This window comes from Lygodium microphyllum, chromosome 16, assembly GCF_053477565.2.
Source record: "Lygodium microphyllum isolate KBCC chromosome 16, Lygodium_microphyllum_v1.1.10, whole genome shotgun sequence".
In the NCBI taxonomy this organism is placed as follows: domain Eukaryota; kingdom Viridiplantae; phylum Streptophyta; class Polypodiopsida; order Schizaeales; family Lygodiaceae; genus Lygodium; species Lygodium microphyllum.
The window spans coordinates 64,710,903-64,730,102 of NC_141150.1; the positions used below are offsets into that span (position 1 = coordinate 64,710,903).

General features: G+C 40.7%; 1 protein-coding gene across 4 annotated transcripts in view; it reads left to right on the top strand.

Moving 5' to 3' along the window:
• LOC148022922 (Nucleotidylyl transferase superfamily protein) overlaps positions 1-19,200 on the top strand; it is a 148,883-nt gene that overhangs the window by 26,604 nt on the left and 103,079 nt on the right. For all 4 annotated transcript variants that reach the window (XR_015693558.1, XR_015693559.1, XM_087695856.1 and 1 more), the window contains exons 2-5: positions 4,628-4,747; positions 4,982-5,167; positions 5,286-5,337; positions 18,702-18,767. Coding sequence is in view for 2 of the 4 variants with exons in the window: in XM_087695856.1 (XP_087551982.1) it covers positions 4,628-4,747; positions 4,982-5,167; positions 5,286-5,337; positions 18,702-18,767 (424 nt within the window). In the remaining 2 variants the exon portion in view is untranslated. The remainder of the gene's footprint in view (positions 1-4,627; positions 4,748-4,981; positions 5,168-5,285; positions 5,338-18,701; positions 18,768-19,200) is intronic.

Genomic DNA, 19,200 nt, shown 5'->3' on the forward strand with positions numbered 1-19,200 from the left:
ATCATTATCAAAAGGAGAGAGAAAGTATGCTGCTTCTCCATCATTCTGTTCATAGCCTTGTAGACTTTCCCAACACATAGCTGCATACTGTCTACAAGTCTTAGCAAATGTATTATTGGTTGCACCATGGCATCAATTTGACATACATCATTTCAAAATGAGGCATCTTCTGCACATTTAGCACGTTTTATTCCTGTAGCAGTGGAGGACAGTGCATTTGCACGATACTTGTCACTAATGAAGATTCGTCTCAAAGCAGCACTGCATGTGCTTAAGTGACCAAGCATCAAAAAATTATAAGCAAACCGTATTTCCAAGTACTTCAAGAGAACCTTCTTGGATCTCTTGTGAAATTGAGCATGCATAAACTGGTGGTTCAACACAAACGTCACCATAGCATTTGCTTTCTCAATTACAAGCTCAATCCAATCCAACTTACCAATGTTTTTTAGCAGATTATTAGCAGTGGAGGACAGTGCATTTGCACGATACTTGTCCCTAATGAAGATTCGTCTCAAAGTAGCAGTGCATGTGCTTAAGCGACCAAGCATCAAAAAATTATAAGCAAATCGTATTTCTAAGTACTTCAAGAGAACCTTCTTGGATCTTTTGTGAAATTGGGCATGCATAAACTAGCGATTCAACACAAATGTCACCATAGCATTTGCTTTCTCAAATACAGGCTCAATCCAATCCAACTTACCAATGTTTTTTAGCAGATTATTCAAGCAATGTGCCATGCAAAAAGACACTGTAATGTGTGGATATGCTTGTGGAACAATATCATTTGCAGCCCTATTTGCAGTCTCTCCATCCACAACAAGTCCTTGTGACCAAATCAGGGTGAACCATCTCAATGCTGCTCATCCACTGAGTTGCTAGTACATTTGCTGACTTGCTAGTCTTAGTGGCATCATGAGAGTTTATGAAATACATCTCGCCACGTGAATATGCAACCATACCATAAATAGATCTCCATCCATTTACAATTAAAGTTGCCTTATTTGATTGCCATAAACTTCTTTATGTTTTCAGCTGTAATCTCCACTGCACGTCTCTCCTCTTAAAGAGAGGTGCGCAAAGACTCGGAGGATGGTGTAACATAGGAGGGTCCTGCTTCTCCAATCTTTTTACACATGCTCTTGAAGTACTCAGAACTGACTGCATTAAATGCAATGTGATCATGATAAAAAAATCTTGCAACTGCTGTGTCTACATCCTCCTTTCTTTTGGCATCCGTATGCACATCAAGAGTGGTCTGCCTAACACGTGTCACAGTGGGTGTTGCAGGAGTTGTAGAGCCAGACATTCCAAAAGCACCACCACCTATGTTGCTGGTGAAGTAAGCTGCAGTGGATGATGGCCTAGTTGAACCTAGTCTACTAGTAGCATCAGCAGTAGTAGTGCCAAATGAGTGTGGATCAACTGCCACTAGCCGTGATGCTCTCCTTTGTGCTGAAATGGCATCTTGCTCAGCAGCCTTTTGTTGAAGAAACGGCTTCTTCTCTTGACTGACATTCTCACAAAAGAGCACTTGATGGCCGACTCTAAAAAATGAGCCCCCACTTTGTTTGCCTCAGTGTTCTTTCATAGCCACAAAAATGACATTTCCAATGTCGTTAGCCACCCCCCGATGTTGGCCTTTTAGCCTCAACCTCACACTACCATGACGAATGATCGGATCTCGTACCCCTACCACCGGGACAAGGGGCAGGAAGTCCAGAAGATGTTGCCAAGGGGACTCGGGAAGATGATGCCATGGCTTGCAAATTGTTGGGTCACTGCAGTGACTCATTGTCAAGTTTCAATTGATTATTGAGTACTTGTGTCCTGCTGCCTTCACTTCACCTTGCGAGTCTATGAACACACTTTGTACTCTGTACTGCAATGAGTACTCGTTGTATTGTAGTATGCACTGAAGTCTGAGGGTCTGAGTACACTCTCTCAGCTCTAGCCTCTGTCATGTCTCACCGTTTTCTGGTCAATGAGCACACTGCCACACTACAGGTAACAGTTTGGACTGAAGTCTAAAGATTGACTCCTAAGGGACCCAGAAGTAAGAACTCTGCACATTTCAAAGCTCAAACAGCAGAGACTAGGGTTATAACTTGTAGCATCATCATTTTAAAATTAAAATTTATAACTTATAATGTCTACATAGTTCGCTGTAATGTCCAGAGACTAGACTCTAGACTCCACTGTCCAGACAAAGAGAGTGTGCAACTTAACAGTTTTGAGTTTTGAGTTTATTATTTATTATTATTGTTAAAATTTACAGTTCTGAGGTTACCTGGGCCTTGGAGGCTGGGCCGTTGGACTCTGGAGTCATGAGTGAGAGGACTCTGCAGTATGCGCCCTGGCCCTTAGGTGACTATGTCATGACTCACAGACTGGTCACTGCAATTGACAGGGATAGCCCATTGGTCACTGCATGGAGTGTGGGGATGTGAGCTGGCGTAGGTGGAATGTAGCAAAGATGATGAGGGCAGTGGCACATCAGAACGGTGGTCGAGTGTCGATTTGCAGGTCATAGGTACAGGTGAATAGTATGTGCTATAAACACTGAAAGTGAGAAGCACATCCCTGCCATGTGGCATCCCAGGCACACATCCCACAATGAGTACAGTGTCATAGTCTGTCCCCTCCTGTCCCAGGACGCGTCCTCTGGTGACCCAAAGATGTGTGGGAACACCCACGTTTTGGGGCGTGTTAGGGTCGGGTCCCGTGTTCCAAGTCAGGTCCCTTGCGTTCCAGGCCCGCGTCCCTTGCATCCCTTGTGGCTATGATACAGTTCTAGGTATACTTGTAGATGTGTATCTATGTCTAGAGCCTCCTTGATTAAAATTGACATACTGAAAGTTATGTGGATCTTGCACACCAAAACGAGAAACAACAGAGGGTTTTGATTCATATGACTGAAAGGGATTATATGAACCTAACTCTAGGCTTGGTTGAGATGAAAAAGATGTTTCGCCAATTGTCCCAAATGCCATATGTCCTCCTTGATCAGAGAGGTGGCCAGCCTCACCGACCGGTCTGGATGTCATAGGAAAGTTGGTAGGAGGGAGATAGTTGGTACCATACTTGATGCGCATGAATTCTTCAAACTCCTCATTTGTCATGAAGCTAAGAAAAGGAGAAGAAAGTGAAGGTGAAGGTGAGTTGTTGTCTCCATTATCGAGTCCATAATGCCTCCCCAAGGCCTCTAGTGATGGTGAGGCTTGAAAAGACACTGTGGGATCCCAAGAAGGAGATTGGCTCTAATACCATGTGAAGATATACTAAGGTTTGCATGGAAAAAATGAAGAATGTATGATCATGACAAAAACACAATAACTCAGATAGTAACACAATAAGTGCAAACCCTAATTGCAAAATGTGAAAACGCAAAATGAGTAACACAAATACAAACAAAGAAGAAAGAGAATTCTGAAGTGAATGAATCAATGCCGTAAATGAATGAGAGAATGTTCAAATTTCTCAAGGGTAGAGCTGTCCAATAGTCGGTTGCTCTTGTGGGAGTGTGTTGAGGGAGGTGTCGATGTGTGTTGTCCATCAGAGACAGGTCCTGAGTGTAATAACCGCCAGTTGGAGCAGAGGCTGATGAAGAAAAGTGTTGAAACACAAAAACGACTTGCTGAAGATGATGGCAGCTGATCATTGGCAGCGGGAGGTTGGGTAACAATGTAGACCATTTAGCAATAGTTGTTGGGGGCTGAATAGTTAGTGGAAGAGGGCTGATGCTCAAAACCTACAAGACAAGGATGGGCTGAATGGTAGGCAGCCTGTCTATTTATAGATGCAGATGCAAAATGATCCTCCCAAATTAGGGTTTTGCATGTGGGACATGGGAACACTCTAGAACTGCTCCCCATTTAATGAGACTTATGGTAATTTACATGTTTTGGGGCTGTTTTAAAGAGCTAATCAGTTTACAATGTTTTTAGCTCAATACCTATATGCTTTTATATGTGCTGTCTTGTTCTTGACACCGAAGACTATTCTCTCTTTCAATAGCTTGACCATGTGGTATGTGGCATAGTGTATCTTAAACCCTTATCCTTTTTCTTTTTATCATTTTAGCAGAAGAGGAGGTTTTTAGGCTATACTTTTCACATAGGAGTTCACATAGAGTTATCAACAAAACTTTGAGATACTTTTGCACACAAATGGAAGATTATTCCGTGAGAAAGAAAGCATTTCTAGTGACCATTTATTGTAATGGAAAAGCAGCTACTGTAGAGAATAATACAATTATGTGTTTCACAAGTTACTTTCATACATTTTTTAAGTTATGGGCAAGGTTTCAAAACGACTATACTCACATGTGTATGCTTTTATATGTGCTGCCTTCTTTTTCACACTCAACACTAGCCTTTATGAAACAATTTTCTCTTTTAATGGCATTCCCTTGCGCTTCGTGGCATAGCTTATATTTTCCCCTCATCCTTTTTTTAAAAATCCTTCAAGAAGAAGAGGTTTGTATGCTAAACATTTCATATAGGGTTTCAAGTTTGTAAATCTTTCATGGAAGTGGATTAGTCATGAATGTAGCAGTGATAGTTTTTTGTTTATGGCAGCATGTTGATTCTTAGTTCACAACATGTTTGAATTTTCTTTTCTGCAGAGACTTGGATCGCATTTTGGATGCTTATGAAAAAGGAGAGAAATTTTATCTTTATACTGGCCGAGGGCCCTCATCTGAATCTTTACATTTGGGCCACCTTGTTCCATTTATGTTTACAAAGTTAGTAAACACAAGCTCTTTTCCTCTTTTTCTATATAGCATCTCTGTTTTTATGCTTGTGTTGCCTTTGTGAATGCATATTTCTTGTTTACCTACAGATGTATTTGGAAGCATGCACATAAATATCCTCAAGCACAACATTCTGGAGTATATACTGCTGTTGTTCCATTGCTTATTCTTCACATGCATTTGAAGAGGTTTTGTAGCCAAATTGACCTTTGTGATTGCCACCAGGTATTTGCAGGATGCATTTCGTGTGCCCCTCGTCATTCAACTCACAGATGATGAGAAGTGCATGTGGAAAAATATATCTGTAGAGCAAAGTAGACACTTGGCTCGTGAAAATGCTAAAGACATTATTGCATGCGGTTTTGATATCAGCCGGACCTTTATCTTTTGTGACTTCGATTATGTGGGAGGGTAATTCACATTCTTTTTACCTTTAGGGAATTGTTGTTTGGCTGCTTCAGAAATTTACGTGCTTCTTACCTCACTTCGTTCGAAGTTCATGTACTTGGATCTTGCCTTACTTCTTCAGGAGTTTCTATCAAAACATGGTTAGAATTGCGAAGTGTGTAACATTAAACCAAGTAAGATCCCATATTTCTCATTCTACTCTTTGACTACCGTTCTTTATGCATAAGTGGGAGGACTTTCAGGTGTATGTTATAACCAGAGGCAGATATATCAGTTTTGTTGTATTGACTTGTGGTAGGTGTCTATTGTATAAAAGTATGTGCTTTCACTTCATGCATACATGTTTCTGTATAGTATTCCAGATTGACAAAATGCTTGATTATCCGCTGTAAGAATGGATGGGATCGCTTTTGGTCTTAAGTTTTACAAATATACAAGCTTGGTCAGCCTGAAAATTAAGAATGGTACTTAAGATTCATATCTATAATCTGAGTAACACAAGGATTTTGGAAGGAGAAGAAAGACATCAATTTCTTAGGAGCTTGTAAAACCCCGACCTTGGTTTCTTGCCCTCATTCCCCCAGACTGCCTTGTATATGATGTACGTAATCTAGCTTCAGCTTGAATGCTGAGCCTACTCCAATCAGGTTCAGCCATGCTATGAAGCCCTTGTATTTTTATTGTTTTGAAGAGCAACAAAACAAGAAAAGTTTTGTTGATTCAACCCACAAATCACTCTCTCTTTTACCGTTGAGATAGGCCCAACCCTGCAACATGCCTCACCTTCTGACCTGCCTTGCCTGTGCCCTATTCCGACCCCACCCCCCTTGCCCTCTGCCCCTACCCGCCTTTGCTCCACCCTTACCCCATGCCCCAACCCACCTTGCCCCCACCTGCGCGCCCCCACTTTCATCACCCGCCTCACTCTGCCTTCTTCACAACTGCCCCATCCCCCCTTTGGCTTGCCTTGACCTTGCATAGGTCCAATCACGCTGGCTGCCCTCTGGACATGTTCACCTTGCACTGCACAGGTCTGCTTCTCCTTGCACAAGTCTGCCTCAACACTGCCTATTTGCATAAGCCACCCCCTGACACAATACCCCTCCAATTAAAAAAAAAAAGAGGAGAGAGAAAAGGAAGAAAAAACATAGAAGCAGAAGAAGAAAAATAAGTAAGAAAAAAAGAAGAAAAAAAAGAACAAAGACGAGGAGGAGAAGAAGAAGAAAAATGAGGAAGAAGAAAAAGAAGAAAGAAAGAAGAAATGGGAAAAAAAGAGAGGAAGAAAATGAAAGAAGGAAAAAAGAAAATAAAGGAAGAAGAAAGATAAATTCTCAAGTCACACCCCTTCGTCGTCATCCAATTTCTCCCCATCGAGCACTTCATCCCTTAGGCTCCTCCCCGTCCACCACTCTCTCACCTTTGAGAAACACTTCTTTGTCCGAGCTACAATGCTTCGTGATTAGGCTCCTTCTCATCCACTATTCCTTTAACCTTGAGCTATACTCCTCTGTCATCAGATTGTCTCCATCTACTACCTTGTAATCTCCCAGTTGTACTCCTCCATCATCAGACTTCTCCCCATCCATCACTCTCTTAACTTTGAGCTACTCCTCCCTCATGAGATTCTCTATGTCAATCACGCTGTCGTGCTACTACTCGGACACGGTGTGAAAAACTCTGGAGTGCATCATCATTCGACTTTCTTATTGATTTAAGAGAGTCAATGTGATCCGAGTCATTAGTACTAGTGTGAGTTGCATGGATTATAAAAAAATACTAGATTTTTGGATGTTTTAGCCTATTTTTGATATTATTTATTGTAAAAATCCAAAAAAGTTAAAAAAGCTTCTAGATTAGGATGTTATGCAAAAAGCAAGTTGTTTTTTCAACCAGTTATTAGATTTTTCATAAAAAAGAAAGATTGACGAAATTGCGCGTGTTGCGATCGCTGTTGACAGGCTGAAAACTGCACTTTGAACTAGAAGAGGAAGAATAAGTGATTTGGGAGATCCCTGAGCAGGTGTTCTGGGGTTTTATTCCCCTTTCGAAGCCAACGGAGCTATCAGATTTGGGTTGCGAGCAACAGAGAAGAAGCTGTTATTTTGATACACGTTTTTGTTCTACGAAGAAACTCTAGGAGATCTAATGCTTGGAGATTGTTCCTGAGTAGTGCGAGACAAAAGAATTTAGGTTCTGTCAATACATATTGATTCAATTCATTGTGCTTTATCTTTGTCGTGTTTACCTCTTGTCTATTCTTTTTTTTCTTTTCCATCTTCTATCTCTACTTTGCTCTACCTCTGATTCTCGGCGGATTCGACCTTTCATAAAAAACCCCTTCGACATTGGTGAATCCGACGTGAAAGGTCATCAGAAGAAGGAAAGACAAGATGGGAGAATCTTCGAACACAATTTCCAGTGATGTTTTGCAACAGTTGGTGCAAAATATGAATATGCTTATGCATGTATAACAACAATAATAGGTGATGCAAGCTTTTGCTCAAATAGAAAGTGTTGCGATGAATGCTTTGCAAGCAGTTGAGCGTGAGGTGAAGTTATTCAATGGCAGAAATGTATCTGCATATGTATATACCTATGCTCAAAAGATGGAATACTTTGGAGTGGTTCAACTTGCATGGAGCCGATATTTTATATGTGTTACTGTACATGAACTGAAAGCGCGGATTACTGAATTATACATGCATGATGTTGACTGGGTAGCTTTTAAGAAGACACTTAGGGAAGAATTTCACATTGAAGATACTAGTTTGATTACGTGCAAGACTTTTCAGGAGTGGGTTTTACAACCCAATAAGGGTCTTGTGGCTACAGAATTGCTAAGAGAATTTGAAAGTTGATTTGAGTAGTTGGATCTTGCAGAACAACAAGCTCTTGCAAGCTAGAAAATTGAATTGTTTCTACAGGCAGTTGATCTTGAGCTTCAAGAGAAGCTTGATGATTTGCTGGAGAATCAGACTACAGAGATAGGTTTGAAAACAGAGTGGAGAGATGTTAAGGAAGCTGTTACTGCACTTGTAAAAAAACATAGAGGAAGAGAAAGATTGAATATCTCTAGCTTGCCCACTGTTACGGACAAAACAATTGAAGTATCCAGTAAGCCACCCACTTCTATGGCTAAACCTATGACTGTACCTGCTATTGTTCCCTATGTTAGGGAAGATGTCTTGGATGAATTGGTCAAAGGCATGCGGAATCTTCAATTGAAGATTGCAAAATTGGATGAAAAAGGACAAGAGGATACGGGACGGGTAGTAGCCCCTAAGCCAAGAAAAAGATATATATGGTGTGATAGTTTGCAGTATGAGAGAAAGAATTGTGCTGCCTATCAGGAGGCCTTGGCACGATAGCTCATCTTTTGGAAAGATGAGATGGCAAGATCTATGCACAAGAAACGGGATTGCCTCTTGCTTTGAATTTTGGAAACGAAGGTATGCAGAAGTTGTTGGAAGACTCGGTTGTCCGAAATGCTTATGCGGCGGTACATGCTTTTACTTTTGGTCTATAGTTGGATAGAATGCATGGCCAAGTGATGGTTGGTCCAAAGGCTGAAATATGGACACATGCTTTACATGTAGCTAAAAAGAGAAAGGTTACTGATAGTGAAATGCCTCATGTAGGGCAAAACATTCGTGACATAAGTGGTTGAGAATCACCGGTAGATGCATATTCAGTGTATATTTAGCAAAGGTACAAAACATAGATGTACTTGTGGAAGAAAAACGAAAGAGATGAAGATAATGCAGGGACATCTAAAAGAATGACAAGAAGAAGTGTGGATCAGCCTAAAGCTATAAATCAGCCACCTTCCGAGCATGTTGTGGAAAAGGTCAGTTAGGAGCAAAAATAGGATAGCAAACAAGAGGGCAGAAAGAAGGGCAAGCAGCCAGGATATAAGTTGCAATCTGACATTGAGACAGCCACAGATCTTAAGAAGGTTCTTGAAGAACGGATCTTAAACAGTCGGGTGGAATTCGCCTTGGGAGAGGTGCTTGGCATTGCCAAGCGAGAATTTCATGATGAGATCATTGACATAATTAAGAGAAAGCGTCAGCTTCTTAGTAATACCACTAGTGTATTGCTGCAATTTGAAGAGGAAACTGGTTTGTTGGATATTTAGACTGAATATGAGCATGAAGTATTGGATTATCTATGCATGATGCTACTAAGCATTGGACAGCATGTGGAAAAGACAACCATACAAGATAGGGATTGGGTATTGGTTTATGATAGCGGTTTAGACAACTAGCATAGTGCCATGTGTAAAGTTTCCAAAAGATGGTTTGGACCCTATGTGGTAAGACAGGTGTTTGATAATGCTACTTATGCATTAAATGAGCTAGATGGGACAACCATAAAGCTTCCGGTAGCAGGGAAAATGATCAAATTATTCAAGAGGCGGAAATCTACTGCTTATGCGTTGCCAGAATTGGAAAAAAATAGTGGCCATGATATAGGGGCTAGCCAGGAAGATATTAAAGATGAAGAAGCAAAGGATATGGTTGTAGAGGATGAGGAGGACTCAAAATTTGGTGACAACTAGGATTTTGGCACATACTGGAGAATGTGTAGATTCAAAGGGAATGGATGTCATGCCACTATTTGGAGACAGTGTGAAAAACTCTGGAGTGCATTATCTTTTGACTTTCTTATTGATCAACAGAGTCAATGTGATCTGAGTCATTAGTACTAGTGTGAGTGGAATGGATTATTTAAAAATACTTGATTTTTAGATATTTTAGCCTATTTTTGATATTATTCATTGTAAAAATCCAAAAAAGTTAAAAAAGCTTCTAGATTAGGATACCATGCAAAAAGCAAGTTGCTTTTTCAGCCAGTTATTAGATTTTTCATAAAAAAGAAAGATTGACGAAATCGCGCGCGTTGCGATTGCTGTTGATAAGTTGAAAACTGCACTTTGAACTGGAAGAGGAAGAAGAAGTGATTTGAGAGATCCTTGATTAGGTGTCCTAGGGTTTTACCCCCCTTCCGAAGCCAACGGAGCCATTAGATTTGGGTTCCGAGCAACAGAGAAGGAGCTGTTATTTTGATGCACGTTTTTGTTCTACCAAGAAGCTCCATGAGATCTAATGCCTGGAGATTGTTTCTGAGTAGTGCCAGACAAAAGAATTCAGGTCTGTCAATACATATTGATTCAATTCACATATTTGTCGTGTTTACCTCTTGTCTATTCTTTTTTTTCTCTTCTATCTCCTATCTCTACTTCGTTCTACTTTGTTCTACCTCTGATCCCCGATGGATTCGACCTTTCGACAAAAACCCCTCCGACAACGTTGTCATGCCACTACGCGGACACAGTGTGAAAAACTCTGGAATGTATCTTCATCCAACATCTTTATTGATGTAGAGAGTCAATGTGATCTGAGTCATTAGTACTAGCGTCTATGGCATAGATGGTCTAAACTTACTAGATTTTTGGACAGTTTTAGCATATTATTTATTGTAAATATCCGAAAAAGCTAGGAAAGCTTTTAGATTAGGATGGCATGCGAAAAGCAAGTTGCTTTTTCAGCCAGTTAAGGGATTTTTCATAGAAAAGACAAATTGATGAAATCACGCACGTTGCAATCGCTGTTAACAGGTTGAAAACTGCAATTTGAACTGGAAGAGGAAGAATAAGTGATCTGGGAGATTCCTAATCAAGTATGTTGGGGTTTTACCCCCCTTCCGGAGTCGATGGAGCCATCAGATTTGGGTTTCGAGTAGCAAAGAAGGAGCTGTTATTTTCTGATCCACGTTTTTGTTTTACGAAGAAGCTCCAGGAGATCTAATGCATGGAGAATACTTCTGAGTAGTGCCAGACAAAGGATTTCAGGTTCTGCCAATACATATTGATTTGATTCATTGTTCTTTGTCATTATCGTGTTTACCTCTTGTGTATTCTTTATCTTTTTTTCCATCTCCTATCTCTACTTCCTTCTACCTCTGATCCCCGGTGGATTTGACCTTTCGACAAAAACCCCTCCGACATTTTTGAATCCAACGTGAAAGGTCGTCAGAAGAAGGAAAAACAAGATGAGAGAACCTTTGAATACAATCTCCAGTGATATTTTGCAACAGTTGGTGCAAAATGTGAATATGCTTATGCAGGTACAACAACAACAGGTGATGCAAGTTTGTGCTTAAACAGAAAGTGTTATGATGAATGCTTTGCAAGCAGTTGAGCGTGAGGTGAAGTTATTCAATGGCAGTAATGTATTTGCATATGTATATACCTATGCTCAGAAGATGAAATTCTTTGGGGTGGCTCAACCTGCATGGAGTCGGTATTTTGTACGTGTTACTCTACATGAACTGAAAGCATGAATTATTGAATTATACATGGAGGATGCTGATTGGGTAGCCTTCAAGAAGACACTAAGGGAATAATTTTTTTATTGAAGATATCAGTTTGATTACGCGCAAGACTTTTTAGGAATGGGTTTTACAACCCAATAAGGGTCTTGTGGCTACAGAATTGTTAAGAGAATTTGAAAGTTGATTTGAGCAGTTGGATCTTGTAGAACAACAAGCTCTTGCAAGTTAGAAAATTGAATTGTTTTTACAGACAGCTGATCTTGAGCTTTAAGAGAAGCTTGATGATTTGCTGGAGGATCAGACTACAGAGACAGGTCTTAAAACAGAGTGGAGACATGCCAAAGAAGTTGCTACTACACTTGTGAAGAAGCATAGAAGAAGAGAAAGATTACATGTCTCTAGCTTGCCCACTGTTACGGGCAAGACAATTGATGTATCTAGTAAGCCACTTACTTCTGTGGCTAATCCTATGGCTGTACTTGCTATTGTTCCCTCTGTTAGGGAATATGTCTTAGATGAAGTGATCAAAGGCATACGAGATCTTCAATTAAAGGTTGCAAAATTTGATGAAAAAGAACGTGAGGTGTCTCCTCCAACAGACCTGGAGGAGTCCTCTAGTAGTTGACTGAAATTCATATTCATGCACATCACCATCCCGTCTCCCCATGGGAAACCTTGGACTTAGTTGAACATGGGAATCTCAATTCTACTTTATAGAGAAAGCGTGGACAAGTCACCCCTAACAGCAATTTAACGCTCACCTAAGAAAGACCACTTTGTAATCGACGTCTCTTGGGAGCCATGGAAGAAGCTTGATGGGTTCAGGCAACGCTTCTATGTAGGGGTGGAGAGAGAGAGAGAGAAAGAGAGGCTTGTTTGATTGCAGCAGAGCTTTGTCGCGTCAATAGTAGTAGAGAGACTTCTGCATGGGTCGTTGTGTGTCTGTGTGTGTTCTGATGTGACGCTCTATCCTTGTTTATATAGTAATCATGGAGGGGGGTAAAGAGAGAGCGCCTGCTTTTTGGCGTTTTTGATGACATCATTGATGACAAAGATTTTCGTTTATTTCTGCCCTGCAACTTGTTTGGATCATAACTTCGTCATATGAACTCCAAATATAGTTGTTTGGGTACTCAAAACGATCGAAACGCATCTGATCGACAAGCCAACGCAGACAGAATTGCAAAAATTCATAAAAAATAGGCGAAAATAAGGATTTCCGTAAATTGTGTTATTTTATCGATCTTTTGTCTTGGACGATTTATTCCCTTCAAAATAAGTCATAGTATATATTTGGATCCATCTAAAGTGGAAATTAAGTCATCTAAACATGATACTACAGATTTCAGACTATTCTAGTAAACCAGTCATGCTTCTTATAAATCCTATAGAGATTCTATAGTTTTTTTTTTCCATATGTGGATGTGCAACATAAATCAATTTTCTTTGGAATGTATAGGCACATTGTTTATTAAAATAAACTAAGTAATGGGGACATTACATTCTCTCCTCCTTGGAGAAATCGAGATGTCCTCTTGCCTGCTATCATGTTTTTGCTCTTGCAAAACTTCTTCCATAACATGCTCGAGAGATGGCTGATTTGTAGCTTTAGATAAATCCATACTTCTTCTTGTCATTTCCTTAGATATCCCTGCATTATCTTCATCTCTTATCTGTTTCTCTTCAACAACTGCATCCATATTTTGCCATTTTTTAGCTTTATACTGCATGTTCTAATGTAAAAGTGACAATTGGTGATATATAAGAAGAGCAATACTTCTTTGTGCAAGATAATTCCTCGTATGCTGTGATTTTGGGACAGCCCTATATAACAGGAGTGCGTATGGAAACAAAGGTGCTTGATGATGGTTCTGCTTATGCAAGAGTCAGAAGCAAGGATGGAAAGGAAGCAGTCCAATTTCTTATTGTTTGTGTTAATCATTCTAGAAATCAGGATACACTTCGAGAGTCTCCTTTGGTTCCAAATGCAAGGGAATTCAAAGACCTGGATTTTCATTAAGCACTGCTGTAATGCGAGGCTACAGTAGTGTTATTCAGAGGATGTACTCGCTCTTGATGGAATGAAGCATGTATTTACTATTGGTTATTCTCAGTTTACAACAAACAGTTCATGTTGGTTTAAGCCTATGGAAGCTATGTGCAAGGCTGAACGCATATCTATGAAACAAGCTACTAAGGAACTGAGAGCATTGGGATTGTTAGCTGAAAATGAAGGCATTTCAGGCATCTTTTATGGGCTGAATATTAATGACACTATCACTGAAATTTCAACAACTATACATGCAGAAAATGAGGCTGAAAACAGTGTTGTCAGTATGTTCTTTGGACATGTATGATGTTATAGCATTGTTTACTCAGTAGGAAGGATTACAATGGGCTGAAGTATAAGACAGTTGACAAAAAGGTAAAACCAATTGCTTTGCCACTTCCACCAGAGAGTGAGGGTTTGTATGAAAAAGTGTCAAGGCAGCCAAGCTTACGGGATCCTAAATACATAGGTCATTAGTTTACATCTGAAACAATACATGAATTGAAAGTTGGTGCAGAAGGGTTTCTTTTGCCTGCTGAGAGAGACTGTTTTATGCGGATGTTGGCTAGGCATGGAAAGTCATTTGCATTTCAGCCAAGTGAAATAGGTTGTGTGGATCCAAATGTTGTCTCTCCTATGGTCATATTTACTGTGTCATATATACCATGGAACTTGAGGCCTATTCGAGTGCCTAAAGCTTACTTGCCAAAGCTGATGGATTTGCTAAATGAAAAGATTCGCATGAAGATCTTGGAGCCTTCCTTAGCCTCGTACTCAAATCGTTGGTTTTTTGTGCCCAAAAAGAATGGGGCTTTGAGATTTATTCAAGACATGCAATCGGTCAATAAAGTGACCATAAGAAATGTGGATGTAGGTCGTGTGGTTGATGAATTTGCAGAGGCTTTTGTAGGCAGAGCGATCTATTCTTTGGGTGATCTTTACTTGGGGTATGATCAGTTTCAGCTTGCAATTGAAAGCAGGGATATCACAACCATAAAGACTCCCTTGGGGTTAGTACAGGTGTGTACTCTCCCACAGGGTGCAACAAACTCAGTGGCACACATGACAAATGCTATGAATAGGGTACTCAGGGATTTTATACCACAATTGACAATGTCCTTCTTAGATGATGTTACAATCGAAGGGTGTGCAGTGGATGAAAAGAATGAAGAGATGGATGCAGACAGTTTGTTGCAAACCATATTGTGGATTGTGAGAGGATTTTGACGCGTCTAGAAGAGGTGCATTTAACTCTTTCTGGACAAAAGTCTATATTTGTAGTTGAAGAGGTTTTGATTGTTGGGCATATGTGTGGGCCCTATGGGCGAAGACCATCACCAACAAAAATAGATGGGATTGATAGAATGCAAGATGTATGCATGAATGTGTCAAAGGTGCGTAGATCTTGGGAGCATGTGTGTTCTATTTGATATGGATTCCTCACTTTGCACATATAGCCGATGCTTTGATACCAACCAATTATGCAGAAGTTGTTGGAAGACTTGGCTCTTTGAAATGCTTATGGGGCTGTACATGATTCTACCTTTGGTCTACAGTTGGAAAGAATGCATGGCCAAGTAATGGTTGGACCAAAGGATGAAGTATGGACATATGCTTTATATGGAGCTGAAAAGAGAAAGGTCACTGATAGTGAAATGTCTCATGCAGGGTAAGACATTCGTGGCATAACTGGTTGGGAATCACCAATAGATGCATATTCAGTGGATGCAGAGGATGAGGAGGACTCAGACAACTAGGATTTTGGCACATACCGGAGGATGTGCAGGTTCAAAGGGGGTGGATGTGGTGCCACTACGCGGACACAGTGTGAAAAACTCTGAAATGCATCATCATTCAACATCTTTATTGATGTAGAGAGTCAATGTGATCTGAGTCTAGTGTCTGTGGCATAGATGGTTCAAAATTACTAGTTTTTTGGACAATTTTAGCCTATTATTTATTGTAAATATCTGAAAAAGATGGGAAAGCTTCTAGATTAGAATGGCATGCAAAAAGCAAGTTGTTTTTTCAGCTAGTTAAGGGATTTTTCATAGAAAATACAGATTGACAAAATCGCGCGCGTCGCGATCGCTATTGACAGGCTGAAAACTACAGTTTGAATTGGAAGAGGAAGAAGAAGTGATCTGGGAGATCTATGATGAGGTGCCATGGAGTTTTACCACCGTTCCAGAGCCAATGGAGCCATCAGATTTGGGTTCCGAGCAGCAGAGAAGGAGCTGTTATTTTTTGATCCACGTTTTTGTTCTACGAAGATGCTCCAGGAGATCTAATGCTTGGAGAGTGCTTCTGAGTAGTGCTAGACAAAAGATTTTAGGTTCTGTCAATACATATTGATTTGGTTCATTGTTCTTTGTCATTATTGTGTTTACCTCTTGTGTATTCTTTATCTTCTTTTCCATCTCCTATCTCTACTTCCTTCTACCTCTGATCCCTGGTGGATTCGACCTTTCGACAAAAACCCCTCCGACAACGCCCTCGTCTCCTAGTTATGACCCTCCATCATTAGTAAACATAGGCCCAAGACCAAAGGCCGATCGAGCTTCGACATTACTTTTGCAAAGAGATGCGTAGGTTGTCGAGTTTCACTAGTACCATGTCAATCTTGTGACCAGCGTATCCACACCTTGGAGGCTGTCTATGATTAAGATCAGGCCCTATTTCAACAGGCAAAGGTTCCTTTTAGAGCCTTAAGGATAGATTGAGTGATGCTCACCAAGGATGCTCAGTCATCTAGTGTTGGGTGACTTGCACATCGCATGGGAACACTACATATGAGCTTTGTTGTATAGCGTAAGAATAAGCTTTGAGTTCTATATCACACTTGTGTACAACAACTGTTCGAGTTGTACTTCACTTTTGTAGATAGCATAGGAATAATCTTTTTATCATAAACAAGGCAATTTACTAGTTACTTCTAACTCTTGTCACTTGAGTGACTTAGGGTTTTTACACCACAAATAGGCATTGACGAGATGTCATCTTCTAGTGATTGTACCCTCCTAAGTATGTGGACAAAGGTGAGGATACTTCTTCCAGCACTTCTCCTCGAGATGTGAGGTGTTCCCATAGTGTGGACACCTTGTGTATTTGTATCAAAGTTGGAGGATGATTTTGATTTGTTTGGCTTCTTCTTTCCTTTCTTTTGCTTGGACTATCTTTCACCCTATGATGAAGGCACAAAAGCACGGCTTTGTGTATTGGCTCTGTGAGAACCTGTCTCCTTGTGATATTCATCTAGCTCAAGCACCATAAGACCTAGCTCTTCCCAAGTGATATTATCTTGTGTATGAGAGGTGAGAAGACTCATAGAGAAGACCCCATACTTTGGTGATGGGAGACTTAAGGGAAGTGCCACAACAAGGTCTTCCTAAGCCACAATCTTCCCTAGGGATACAAGCTCATCCTGAATTTCCTCCATATGGTTGATCATTGATTTAATCATTCATCGTAGGGGAATTTGCAGATGGAGAGATGTCCTAGCTTCAACTCGACATCCGATGCTTGAATGCCTGAACTTGATGTACCACAAAGCCGTGCTGTGGAGTTCATGGTTGGTCCATCATTGGGATCCATGGTAGGTTGATGATGAGGGACTATGACAAACTCCTCACAGGTCAAAAGCATTGAGGATGCAGTTGACTTTGCATGATCAGAGTGTAATTTTTCCCATCCAGATTTTCGGAACCAGAGAGAGAGGGTAGGATGCGCACTTGAATACGTGGTGCCATGATTGCTGATCATGGACTTATGGCCATGGAAGATAGAATAGGGAGAGAGTGTTATGAAGTTGGTCAGGAGGTGGCGTACTCACAGTCGGCTGGTCAATCCACGTCAGGATCTCTATTGCGATCTTGACGGTCTTTGCGATGATCCTCATGGTCGTGGCAGTCAAAATGCTGGCCTTCTCGGTCTCGGTTGTCACTTTTTCAGTCCTCGTGGGCCTGATCGAACGATCCTGCCAATCATTCTGGTCTGCCACCTAAGTCCTTCAAAAATACCTGCAAAACACAAGAAAAGATGCTGCTGAGGTGGATGACCTGTTGGTTGATGATGTCAGCCCTGTGAAGTTCCATGCATGCCTACTGTATGATCTGATTGCTGAAATCAGCATTGAGAAATACATGTTGAGAAATACATGTTGGAGAGGTGTGAGCTGATCAAAATGCGATAGTCGAGGGAGTTGCCTGGCTGCAATACACAAGAAGTAAGGTGGTGGGACAGAAAACACAGCCTTGTGAAGGCTGGGGCCTGATCAAATGCAGCAGATATGGACCCTTCCAGCTAAAATGCAGCTGTTCAGCACTCTTTGAATGTCGCCCAGCAATCTGATGTTACTGCCCAACAAGCAGATGGTCAACTGGATGCTCCTCTTTGATCATTTCTGGCTCCCACCAAGATAAATGATACCATGTGAGAGTGCAGCGGAAAAGAACAAGGACATGGAGTGAATAGAGGAGGAGGAGACGAGAAGAATGCAGTTGAGTGAGGGTGCCAGATGGAGGTAGGAGAAAGATAGCTGAATGTCGAGGAGGGCTGGCAATGGAATGAACAACTGACAGTGGAGTGGGGAGGGCAGCTAGCCGAGATAATTAGGCTGACTTGTGTAAAATGCCAACCCATGCATAAAAATGTGACAAATTATGACAAATGCTGCCCATGCCCATTACAGTGTCTGCCTTGCCATGTGGCAGGAAATGCCATGTTTGTGGGTTATGCTCAGTCACTGCACTGAGCACAACCCATAAATAAGGGCATGCATGAAGTCCAATATCCCAGCAGTCTAGGCTGACATACAAACAGTCAGCCTTGAGTTGTCTGAACCCTTTTCTATCTTGAGGATGTACAATAGGACAAGTGACTTAAAAAAGCAGCTCTGATACTGGTCTATCTCTTAATCCCAATGTGTCCATATTGTCTTCTGTTGTTCCGAACTGCTAGATGACATTGCTTGTATTTTTTAATCCAAGGATAGCAATCATTGACAGAGTTTTTCTTGAGTTTTGACTGAAGGGCAAGTTGGAAACTAACTTTGCTGGATACTTCATTTAATAGACATTGTATTATGTGTTTCATTTGCATTTATCAAAGTAGTCATCTTTGCTCATCTTTCTTTTGCTTTGATCTTTCTAGGCAAGGGGAATATTTGGGTTCACAGGTGAAGATCACATTGGTAAAGTCAGTTTCCCTCCAGTTCAGGTATTTTATTCCACCTCTTGAGTTATTCTGTACTTTTTAATTCTTTGAGACATCTAGGGCTTACTGTTAAGCTTTTTCAAAGGCAGTTTCTTTTCCAAGAAGAAGCTTTGTGATGGAATTGGATGCTATTATGCATCCAGCGTGATGAAAATTGATACTACCATGCATCTGGTCTGATGAAAATTCAAGAGAAGTGGCTTGCCTTTCTCAAGAATATTATGTAATTTGCAGTAATAGGTGCTTTGTAATGGGTCGGTATGTTTTAGTCTTGTTCAGTGAATTTGTTCAGACAATTACCGTTATTTGTGTGCTCAAATGGATGTAGCTAACGTTTCATCATGAATTTGCTAAGAAGTGACAAAGATTGGTAGCTGGTTTGAATTTCTTCTATTGTGCAAGGCATAAGATTCACTTATGGTATCATATGCTGTAT